A 12,411-nucleotide genomic window follows, 5' to 3' on the forward strand; every position below is an offset into this window, starting at 1 on the left:
GAATTCTCTCAAAATGAGAAAGTGTTTGGGCAGCTGGAAAGAATGGAAAATCCTCCCCCACCCAAGATATAAGCCTATAATATAGCACAGTATGAGAAATAAGGAGTACATAAGGAGTCGTGGAAAAAAGACGAGTTGCTTCTAGGTTGAGGTGAGGAAGGATAATCACATCAGATTCCACAGAGGTCTACAAAAGTGGATAGGATTTAGAATAGGAAGAATTGGGAAAGGAAAACAATTTCGTTGCTAGTTTTGAAATGAAAAACAACTGTGTGTATGCATGTAACATATATGAAAAGTAAAATATGAGTGTGAGTGTGTGTGTATAACATATATGAAATGTAAACCATGAATGTATAGAAACAGGTAGAATAAACAGAAAGTGAAATTGGAAGTGAAGTACAGGGGACAGCAAGGGGATGCGAAGGGAAACTGTGGTATTAAGACTTTGCTATTTCTGCCCTGTGAAGGACTCCTTCAATGGGTGATATTTGCCCTGGAACGCTCTCAGAGGTTGATATAGTCTTTCTCAGATTCAGCCTAAACTCAGTAATAAAAAATGACATGGGAAAAATAGAATAAGGTCAGATAAGGAGAGGCCTCAAATGCCCTTATGGGCTCTTGGGACTTTATTCCAAAGGAAATGAAAAGGTACTGAAGGTTTTTGATGGATACGTAGAGTGGTGTTTTTCCTAACAACATTACATTTGCGTTTATTGCTGTAAAACAAATTTCCACGAAATTAGTGGCTTCAAACAATGCACATTTATTGTCTCACAGTTTCCATGGGAAAGGTGTTCAGGCACAGCTTAACTGGGTCTTCTGCTTGTGATCACACAAGGCTACAGTTGAGAGGTCAGCCACACTGCAATCTCATCTGGAAGCCCCGCTTGGGAAGAATTTAAATCTGATTCATGTCCTTGTGGATAAATGACTAAGGACACTCAGGTCCTACAGGCCACCTACAGCTCCTTGCCACCTGAGCCTTACCAAAGGCCTTGCACTGCATGGCAGCTCACTTCTTCAAAGCCAGCAAAAAGGATCTCTCTAGTGTGTGTGCAAGAAAGTTGGAGTTACATAGCTATAGATATGGATAGATATAGATAAATCTGTAGATAGTAACCTAATGAAGGGAGTGACAGTCCTTCACTGTTGCCATATTCTCCTGATTAGAAGCAAGTCACAGATGTCACGTGTGCTCAGGGAGAGAGGATTGTACAGAGTGTGGCTCACTGGGCAGTTACTGTACGATGTGTTGGCCACAAAAATCAGCTGGCAGCAATGCATCATGGACACTGAGTGGGAAAGACAGACAGCTGCAAAGACAAGAAGTTGTCATCACTGTTGTTTTAACCAAAAATGTACAGTTGTTACCAGAAATGAACCGTAAATGGAAACCACGGGGTAAGGGTCAAAAATTTCCACATGCCATGTTTTAAAGGTATGGGCTTTAAAAACAAAAACAAAAACTTAAGTATTACTCTGTCTTTAGAGCTTAGTAGCAATTACCCTATAACACACCAATACTTCCTGGACTTCCTAAGTTCCAAGTTAGTTCTTCAAAAGGCAAGGAAATTTGTTCTTCCACTTTATGAATTTTTGCCCAGTGGTCTAACAGTGGCTTCATTATTGTTGTCATTTCCAGGTTGTTTCGTGTGTGCTATTATTTTTTCTCCTCTAGATTATAAATCTGTGGTTTGGTGTTCCCCGTAGGGCCTAATACTTTGCTAATTCTGTCCTTTCCTTAGTGGACCCATTTGCCTAAAAGTCATGTCATGGTTGGGGGCTTCACGTTACTACTGGGGGCCCTCCCACTTTATCATGTTGCAGCAGAATAATTTAGTAAGTGTTCTTTTTTTAAAAAAGTTTTATTTACTTATTTTTGAGGGAGTGCAGGAAGGGCAGAGAGAGGGAGATAGAGAATCTAAAGGAGGCTCTGCACTGTCAGCACAGAGCCCAATGCAGGGTTCTAACTCACGAACCATGAGATCATGACCTGATCTGAAGTCATATGCTTAACTGACTGAGCCACCCAGGTGCCCCAAGTGAGTGAGGAAGCGTTCTTTGCATGGTTTTGTGTGATCCTCTTTTACAGCTCCCCTTTGCACTTTCTTACATGACACAAAAGTCAATTGGTGAGACTTCTCTTTTTCTCCTATCTCATGACTTCTGCTAAATCAATTTCTTCTAAGTAACAGGATGTCTTTTTCTAGAAATATCTCCATTTGCTCCATACTTACACCTTCTAGGAAGGAGTGAAGGTGTTAAGGTTGGGCGTGCTTGAGCTCCTCACAAATAAGGGCTTGGGGACCCCTCACGAAGCTACCAGGATCAGCAAGGGGAAATCAGGATAGTAAAGAAGGAGGTGATGACTGACTTGTAGCTTCGTCACGTCCTGCAGCAACAAGGGCTGTAGTCTGTTCTACTAACTTCTCTCTGCTTTTCCCTGTCAGGATGAGAGGACCACAAGAGCCCTGGAAGGGTTGTTCCCCAAACCTGTGGGAAAAAGAGGATCCATGTGTCACAAAGAGTGGACCGTGGCAGACACCAAGATGCGCTGTTCAGACTCTCCTTCTGGGAAAATCCACTTCCCAGCTGCATGGAGAAGGTTTGCTTCCTGCTCCTTCCGTTAGCTTCTTCAAGGTCTCCTCAGCTTTTCAGTGGGGGTACCTATTCTTGGGGCCGCGTTGGCAAATATCTGAGCACGGCAAAGTTAGCCAAGAGCACACTCCTCCTGGGTGGGGACTCCCCAGTCAACGATTAGCAAGAAAGTGGACCCTCCTTCTCATCTCACTCTACCATCTTCTCCCTCTTCCTCTACTTTGACTACTGCTACTTCTCCTTGACTCCTGCTGCTGCTGTTGAAATTTTCTGTCCATTTGAATTGTTTCAAATAAAAATTCACAAAAAAAGAAATAAAGTTGTAATAAAAAAGAGTTAAGAGACAGATATCAACTAACGCAATGTATGTACCTTTTCTTGATATTGATTCAAGTGAGCCATAAATTAAGAGAAAATGGGGAATTTTAACATTGAGTGGATATTTGATGATATTAAGGAAGCACTGTTAACATTTAAGTGTGATAATGGTATTTTGGTTATGATTTTTATTTATTTTTAAAAAAATGTTTATTTTTGAGAGAGAGAGAGAGAGAGAGAGAGCGCACACATGAGAGCGAGGGAGGGGCAGAAAGAGAGGGAGACAGAGGATCCAAAGCGGGCTCTGCACTGACAGCAGACAGCATGATGCGGGGCTTGAACTCACAAACTGTGAGACCATGACCTGAGGTGAAATCGGATGCTTAACCTACTGAGACACCTAGATGCCCCGCTTGTGATTTTTTAAAGGAATCCTTATCTTCTAGAGAAGTAGGCTAACATAGTACAGATGAAATTATATGATACCTGGCATTTGCTCCACAATAATCTGGGTGGAGGGGGCAGTGGCTATGAGCACTTTAACTTAATTTCTATTTTCATAAAATAGTAATTTCTTTTGCGTGTCTTAAATATCTTAAATATAATTTGCCATGGTGGAAAGCATCATTTACTCAACATCCAGTGGCACTGGGCACTGTGCTGAGCCGGCCATGCAGATAGCACAAAGACTGGGTTCTGTGGTCAGATTGCTCACAGTCTGGCAGGGAGACAGCTTACATCCACCATGAGTGCCATGCAATGTGAGAAGTGCTATGCTTTGGTACTTTCTACCAGTTGGATCTGATCCTCCTACCTTCTTCTGATTCTAGTATACTGAATTTTGGTGGGAAATATTGTGTAAACAGCCACTCCCTTACATTTTATTTTCATTCACTGTCTTCAGTGTGTGGCCCTCGGAGGTACTGAGAGTATGCACATATTGCCACTCAAGCATGGACTGATTGATGAGGATGTGTATGTTTGGTGTATGTGTTTGCTCAAGGGCATAACTGAGAAAGGCCTTTGAATACAGCAAAAGTCTTTATTGGGGGACATTTCTTCCTGACTTGTACATTCTAGCCAGACAATATCTACTATACTACCACAAGCCAAAAAAAGGACTCTCTTTATGAGTGACTAAGTGAACACATAGTTATGTGTAGCCATGTGTAGTTTTGTAGTTTCAAAGAGTTAATTCTAACCTCCAACTCACTATTTAAAACAATTAAAATATGGATTTTTATTCAGAGGCTTAAGTGATAGAAATATTTGTCTGTCTGTCCTTCTTAATAGCAACTCTGTGCAGTTTAATGACTTCTGAACCTCAGATATAAATTTCAGAATAAAAAAACTATTTTACATTTCTGGGAAATACCCATAACTGACTCTCAGAATTGCTAGCAACTTTCTTCAGTATGTTCCAGGAGGAGATTTATGACAGTGATAGGTCACTTTGTGACTTCCTAGAAAACTCACTCCTGCAAGACACTGCCTAGTGTCCAAAACTAAGGAATATAGTGTTGGTGGGACAAACGTCTGGGGACTTAACAGAAAGAAGCATTTGATATCCACGGGGAAATCATACTCCTTTGACTGAAAGACACTGCGCCACCTAGGGACAGCCATGGGAAATGGTATTCAATTTTCAGATTCAATAGGCTGCAACCTAGAGTTTGGAAATGATGAAGAACGTCCTTTCTATTTAACATTTATATTACATACATTACATACTTTTCCCTCAAGACTTTAGGAATAAAACAAAACTTACCTAAAATCATTTTTTAAATAAATTTCCCAGTTGATTAAAGAATTAAGTGATATAAAATATTACAAGTTTTCTGTTTTTTCAGGAATTAGTTACCAATAAACTATTACGCAGATGTTATTTTTATGCAGAATTTTTGGGTAGTTGTAACTTTGATAAGTTAATGGGGGAATTTCATATGGTTTATGGAATTCAATAAATCTGTATCCTTGGGCTTTTGTAAATACAAATTCAGTTATTTAAAGAGGTATATTATATCTCAGAAGAATTTATGAGGACTTCTTTTGTAGAATACAAGTTATTTCTTCATTATATTCTTGCTATTGCTTTTCAAAAAAAATCAGAAAGTGGTATTTCCCCACCTTTTTACAAGAGGACTGCATTTAAAGAACAACTGACACCAGAGATCGTATGGTTATTGCATACTGCCTTGCCAACAAACACTCAAATACATATGAAACTGGAAAACTGTGTCTTTCTTTTCTATCATGAGAATACTTTTAAGTGATTAGGATCAAATTGGCTCAAAAAGGTGGATGGTGGATCAAATAAATCTAGAAGTTAAACTATAAAACTCTTAATAAAAACATAAGGGAAAGTCTTTATGGGAGAAGGGAAGAAGTAAAAACCCAGGGAGAAATGTCACACTGGTGCACCTAGGCAGATGGGTCCAGAGGCAGCTTCAAACAAAGTTCCCAATCCCTGAGGTAGTCACATGAAACAGAAAGGGCTAGACTTCAAGAGGGTATGTAGAAAGAGACAGGGCTCCTAGATGTCTACACTCCAAAGCCCCACTCCCACTCTAAACCCAGATATGTGGTACAATTTCTAAATCAGGCAGAGGAGGAGATGAGGTTGTTTTTGTTCTAGTTGGACACAGCAGGAGGGTGAGGATTCAGAGTCAAAATGAACTTGAGTTATATAACACAAAAGAACATTTCTTTTACTGCTGCATTTTGTGGACTAAGTCACACTCATATGCATTTTGCTTCCTAGCCATTCATTTATTCGATCAATACTTATTTTGTATCTACCACGTGAAAAGGGCTATGGGAGAGAGAAAGTCATGGATGACATATCTCCATCATATCTATTAAAAAAAATTTTTAATGCGTATTTATTTTTGAGAGAGAGAGAGAGAGAGAGAGAGAGAGAGAGAGAGAGAGATTGGAGGAGACACAGATAGAGAGGGAGACACAGAATCCAAAGCAGGCTCCAGGCTCTGAGCTGTCAGCACAGAGCCTGAGGTGGGGCTCAAACTCACAAACTGAGATCATGGCCTGAGCCAAAGTTGGACGCTTAACCGACTGAGTCACCCAGGTGCCCTCTATCACATCTATTTTTAAATTCAGCAAAGTGAGCCCATGGCAGCTACAAGTCATGATAGAAAGCCTTCCTCCAGTGATAGACTGAGACTGATAAAAAATGGGTGAGTCTAAAGCAAACTATATTCTTGATGAGTTGAGAGAAAAGCCGGGAGTCATTTCTGTGAATGAAGATGTTTATGCATTTCCTTCTTAGGTTTATCTAGGTCTGAGTATTAGAACATATCCCTTTATAAAGCATCCTCTGCTCATTCCAGCTGGAAATGTTCTCTTCCTTTTCTCAACCACTATGGTTTGTTATCTGTAGTTCTACTATAGCACTTACCACATTTTACCTTGTTTATTTTTAGCTTTTGTAGAAGTGCCTTATCTCCCTTTTGATGTCCCTGGAAGAAAGGTGTTTCAAAGCATTATCACAGTACCTTGTGCATACCAAATGCATAGTAAATGGTACACGACAGGTAGCATCAAATAATGTTTCTCAAAATATGGACTCCTTGCCTCAGTTACCCTGGATGCTTGTTGAAATTCAGATTCCTGGGCCACGCACCAGCACTACTGAGTCAGAATCTCTGGGTGTGAAACTGGAAACTCACATTTTAATGGGCTCGCTACCATTTGAGAACCATGGATTTCCAGATGTAACAATTACAGCAAGATGTGAGATGGCAAATAATAGGTTTCATCCTGACTCTGGTAGTGGGTGCTACTGACTGGAATTCTGAGGCTGAGGCTGGATAGACCCCGGGAAACGGTGTCATCTAATAGTGATGCCCACCAAGTAAGGGATGGGGTGGGAGGAGCTTACATGCAGCACATTTGGCGTTTCTGAATATGTTAACCTCAGGAATGGAGAAAGTATATCATCCTCTTAAGAATAATCACAATTTGGGGCACCTGGGTGGCTCAGTCGGTGAGTTCAGGCCCTGTGTCAGGCTCTGTGCTGACAGCTCAGAGCCTGGAACTTGCTTTGGATTCTGCGTCTTCCTCTCTCTCTGTCCCTCCCCCACTCACGCTCTGTCTGTCTCTGAAAAATGAATAAACCTTAAAAAAAATTTTTAAAAAGAATAATAACAAGTTGGGGCACCTGTCAGGGTGCCCAACAGTCGGTTGTGTCCAACTCTTGATTTTGGCTCAGGTCATGATCTCACAGTGCATGAGTTCGAGCCCCACGTAGGGTTTTGTGCTAACATCAGAGCCTGCTTAGGATTCTGTCTCTCCCTCTCTGCCCCTCCCCCACTCATGTTCTTTTCCTTTTTCTCTCAAATGAACTTTTAGAAAAAAGAATAATCACAAGTCATCCTTGCAGAGGTTTAATGGTAATAAGTTTTTTCTAAAATTTTCATGGACATTCCAGAAAATGGGGTTTTCAGGGTAGTACATACAAATTGAGAAAAAAGAAACATTTTGGGGAAATTTCTTCTACCAAGAGCTTTTTTTTTCTCAATGATATTAACCATTACCTAAATTTCACAGGAGACCAGTTAACTGTGAATATTATTCTTGTTTTTAGGGCAGGGAAGAAACTTTGGCCTTTTTTGTAGCATTGTTGTGTAGCACTTTTTTTTCTCCCAGCTGTGCTTTCTTTCTTATTGTGTATACTGTTTATAATTATTGAAGAGATTTAGAAAATACAGAGAAAAAAAGTCACTCAATAGAGCATCATCTTGCAATAACATCTGATGAAAGTTTCTATGTACACATATAGTCTGTTTCTGTATAATGTTGGGTGTAATGTTTGAGGGCTAAGCAGCCTCACAACTGTATAACTGAACGAGTTACACACTTCTCTGAATGTTAGCCTTGTCATCAGAACAGAGACAATTGTGTTCCTGGCTTCAATTTCCACCCAAACCAATGACTCTCAAGTCTACAACTTTAGCCCACTTGTTTTCCTTTAGTTCCAGACGCAAGCTTCCTACCGTCTACTATGCCCCTTACCTAGATGTCATACAGGCATCTTAACCCAGTACAAAAAGCCACAAGATTGGGGCGCCTGGGTGGCGCAGTCGGTTAAGCGTCCGACTTCAGCCAGGTCACGATCTCGCGGTCTGTGAGTTCGAGCCCCACATCAGGCTCTGGGCTGATGGCTCAGAGCCTGGAGCCTGTTTCCGATTCTGTGTCTCCCTCTGTCTCTGCTCCTCCCCCGTTCATGCTCTGTCTCTCTCTGTCCCAAAAATAAATAAACGTTGAAAAAAAAATTTAAAAAAAAAGCCACAAGATTGAAATATTTGAGCTATCCTAGACTACTTCCTCTGTCATCTCACTAAATTGGTCCAATTGGTCATGAAATCCTATGATTTTTGTCTGCTAATTGTTCCTCAAATATATCAAGTCTCCTTCATTTCCACTTAGGGTGCTCTCACAACTCACTTCCTGGGTTACCATAGTAACCTCCTAAATTGTCTCACTGCCTTCCATCCTCCTCACTGCTACCTCGGGACTTTTTCTAAAGGCACCCTTTTTGGGTAATAATAATAATAAAAAATTGCCCTCCAGTGATTACTTCATTGCATTCATGTTAAAATACAAATTCCTTAGCTAGGCATGATCAGACCTCCACTTTGCTCTTCAATTTCATCATCCAGCGAAATTCAAAAGCAAATCATTTGTCACCTACTCTGACACTTAAAAGAACACGCTGATGTTAGCCTACCTTAACTTAAATGCTGATTTGACTTCCTATGAGGTGTGTGAACTAGGGGAAATTAGTCTACCCATGAAATAATAGAACCTACTTCACAGGTTGTTGGGAGGATTAAATGAGCTAAAATACACAAAGAGCACGTATCTTGTCTAGCGAGTAATTTGTCAGCTGTTAGCTATTATTATCAGCCCCCCTAAACCACAAATCTGCACTGCTGGTTCTTCTGCCGGTAATACACCGTCACCTCTCACCACCTGGCTATCTTCCATCAAGATTCAGTTCAGGGGCCACAACTTCCAACAAGTTTACCCCGTCCCATCCTCTTGTCCCATTTGTCCCAACGTTTCCTTTGCAAACTTGTTATTGTTAACTATTGCTGGTGTCTATCACAAGACTGTGTTTCTAGAAGGATGGATGATGCTTTCATTTTTTTAGGCGCAGCTTAAAGACAGGTGCATGACAGTTTGTGGATGACTGCACAGAGAGCACCCTTGTGTCACGAGAGCCGTAAATCAATGTACCTAAAGCCATTTTGTCCAGTGTGGCGATTTGCCCGGAATATGAGACAAAGTATTCCCTCAAGCACTTCTGGGGAAGGGAGGCTTAAAACCTTAGCCACTGAACCTCGGGGGAAAAAGGAATTCCCTTCCTACTTTTCTCACCCCAAGAAACTCGGTAGAAGCTTGGGTCTCGGAACCGCGGAGGGATGACGCGAACTTAAAACGCACTGCACATCTCAGCTTGCGACTGCTGCTCCTCCGCGCCTGCGCAGCTCCTGACAGCCTGGGTCTGGCTCCTCAGCCGAGGGTGGGGCCAGGGGTCGCGTTTTAGGATTGGGCGCTGGGAGCCAAAACAGAAGGCGCGGAAATGACGCCTACGTGCGCAAGCGCCGGCGGCCCTGCCGCGCGGTGGCTGCTGGGTGCCGCACGCCTTTCCTTCCCTCGCCTCTCCCCTCCCCCCTTCCCGTCCCCACCCCCCCACCCCGGCCGCTCTGCTCCCTGGCGTGACTCGGCACTGAGAGTCCCGGGGAAGACGCCGCGGTCGCCACCTCCCGTGGTCAGGCCTCGGCCTTCCTGAGCCTCCCGCTCTTCCTCTCCCGGGTCGCCTTCTTCAGTTTTGAAGCCGGTGGCGTCGCGGCCGCCCTGCCGGGCTGAGAATGGTGGGAGTGAAGCCGGTCGGGAGCGACCCGGATTTCCAGCCGGAGCTGAGCGGCGCGGGCTCCAGACTCGCCGTGGTCAAGTTCACCATGCGAGGGTGAGGCCGGGCGCGAGCCCTGTGGGCCCCTCGTGTGCGTGCCTGCTTTCCCTTCACTTTTTTTCCGGGTCCCGACTCCTTGCCGTCTGCTGCTCCGGAATGTCCCGCGCTGGCCGCAGCCCCAGGCCGCTGCCCAGTTAGGCCTCAGCTCCCCTGTTTGTGCGCAAGGGAGTCTCTGGAGGGCACGGAGGCCTGGCCAACCGCGAATTCCAGCCCGGGAGATCTACACCCGTCCCTTCTGAATCCTCGGACGAGGCCACTTGGGGTGGCCCACCTCTGTTCCTTCTAGTCTGTGGGAGTCTTCCTGCAGCCTCTCCTGCTTTTGCCTGTTACATTTCTTCCGGGGAGCCAGCTGTCACTTGCATCTTAGAAAACCTAAAATCTTAATTTTCCGAACACTTTGGCTTTCTTCACTGCTTGCGTGTCTGTAAAACCTTTAGAAACTTCAGTTGGGGCTATCCAACTAATCCACGTAGCGCTCATTTAATGCGTTTTAAATTAATGTTGAGTCCGGTGCTTTTTACTTAATGGCCTTGTTACTCGTTTGGTTAGTAACTTTGTAACTTAGCCTCCCTTATGTATGCGGCTGCATCTGATCACAGAAATTACATTGGGTATATATGCAATGCAGGTATCCAGACATCTGGGTTTGGCCATATAGACTCCATTTTTGACTTGATCGTTTAACAGGACAGAGATGTCGACTTTGGTAAATCTCAACATGATTTATTGGTCGCAGAGCTGGTGGAATTTCCATTTTGAGTGTGCAGTGTACCTGTGTGAGAGTGACATGTTGGAAGTAGGCCTTTGGAACCAAGATTTCAGCCAGGGTGTGTATTTACTGGCCTCCCTTTGTGTATGTTAGTGCCTTCTAAGAATTAGTGGTCTCCATTTGACTTACCTTGACACCCTAGCCTCCGAGTTATTTACATTTACCCTGAGCTGGAGAAATTTACTTGCAGGTATTACTGTTTATGTAACCCATTGAATTGTCCAGGTAACTATATAAAATAAGGCAGTATTTTGAGGGTAAAAAGTGATTCGTGGTTATTGAACATGATTCAGTAAATGTTGAGTATATAAGTGGTGGCATTAGGATTAGATAGTTTTAGGGCTTGGGTGGATGAAGATAGAGATGATAACAATTAAAGACTTATTCCTGGATCAATCTGTCTCATAAGAATTGAAAAGGCAGAGTATATTGGATTTTATAGGGTGGCCGAGAGTACCAATTTGACATGTAGACTTTCACATTTATTAAATTGGAGAAGATAAAGATTTCATTATAAAGACGTGTAAAAGGAATGTCAAAATTCTATAAATATATCTTCTCAGCTTTAGCAATTTTGCAATGTCTGTATTCTTTTTTTTTTTTAATGTTTATTTTTGAGAGAGAGCGCGCATGAGTGGGGGAGGCACAGAGAGAGAGGGGGAGATACAGAGACTGAAGCAGGCTCCAGGCTCTGAGCTGTCAGCACAGAGCCCGACACGGGGCTCGAACCCACTAACCGAAACGTGAGATCATGACCTGAGCTGAAGTTGGGTGCTCAACTGACTGAGCCACCCAGGCGCCCCTGCAATGTCTATATTCTTAATATGGGGAATACATCCTACATACTAAGCACATTTACTAAGTGCCTAGGCCAGAGTTGGAAAAGGGAAGAGATGATTTTAACAATGACTCTCATTTTTAGTTCACTTTCCTAATTCTAGTCTGTAGGAATGTATAGACTTTTGTCCCTCAATGAAATACTCTCTTTTCCCCTTACCATAGCAGAAGAGATGACAGACAGTGATAAATAATTTATTAGTTGAAGTGAGAAAAGTGGGGAAACATTGCTATTAAGGAAACACTTCCGTTAACAGTGAGGTTTCATATAACCATAAACAACTGCAGACATCGATTGGCAAAGCTCTGTGTTAGTTTTTAAAAAGGTATTTTGATGCAATGAGAATTTAATTTTTTATGGTAAAAACTGAGAACAAAAGTTTGAATTTAGAAAGCTTTTAAGTTCCAAAGCATATTTAGGTAATTTATAAATCTGTTGAGATTGTATTTGCCTTAAAGTTCTGTAATATTTTGGCTGTTAATGTGTTCCTCCACAAACTGTATGTGATTGTGACCTCAGACTTTCATAACTCAGCATCGGTATTAGACCCTCAAAATAACTGTATCCAATAGATCATGTAGGAAACCTCTTAGATCAAAGTTAATGTCCCATGTTAGGCCAAGAACATAGTTTTCTCTGTCACCTATTTCTTTATTTCTTTTCCAACCCTACTTTTAAGCCTTATTCCGTTTTCTTCACTTCCATGTTATATCTAACATTAATTTTACTAAAATGTTATATAGATTGTCACTCTTTTGGTTAAAAATCTTCAGTGGCTCTCCAGTATTTCAGTGTTTTTAATTGCAATAAAATATATGTAACATAAAATTGACCATTTTAGCCATTTTTAAATGTACAGTTCAGTGGCATTAAGTACATTCACAGTGTTGT

The 12,411-nt window shown here is 42.1% G+C and overlaps 1 protein-coding gene and 1 long non-coding RNA gene across 5 annotated transcripts in view; one reads left to right on the forward strand and one right to left on the reverse strand.

Annotated features, from left to right (window-relative positions):
- Positions 1–745: 745 nt before the first annotated feature.
- Positions 746–9,534, reverse strand: LOC121032896 (uncharacterized). Of its 2 annotated transcripts, none has more exons than XR_005791584.1 (3): positions 9,319–9,534; positions 2,378–2,496; positions 746–1,316 (listed from the first exon to the last, which is right to left on the reverse strand). It is a non-coding gene; the product is annotated as an uncharacterized LOC121032896 (long non-coding RNA). The 2 variants fall into 2 exon arrangements; XR_005791583.1 differs by having other exon boundaries at positions 9,310–9,534.
- Positions 9,535–9,637: 103 nt separating this feature from the next.
- TXNL1 (thioredoxin like 1) overlaps positions 9,638–12,411 on the forward strand; it is a 33,931-nt gene continuing 31,157 nt past the window's right edge. For all 3 annotated transcript variants that reach the window (XM_040478727.1, XM_040478728.1, XM_040478729.1), the window contains exon 1: positions 9,638–9,910. In XM_040478727.1, coding sequence (XP_040334661.1) covers positions 9,813–9,910 — 98 coding nt within the window. In that variant the 5' untranslated portion in view covers positions 9,638–9,812. The remainder of the gene's footprint in view (positions 9,911–12,411) is intronic.

The sequence above is a fragment of the Herpailurus yagouaroundi genome, unplaced genomic scaffold (genome assembly GCF_014898765.1).
Source record: "Herpailurus yagouaroundi ecotype Mexico unplaced genomic scaffold, PumYag 142, whole genome shotgun sequence".
Taxonomy (NCBI): Eukaryota; Metazoa; Chordata; class Mammalia; order Carnivora; family Felidae; genus Herpailurus; species Herpailurus yagouaroundi.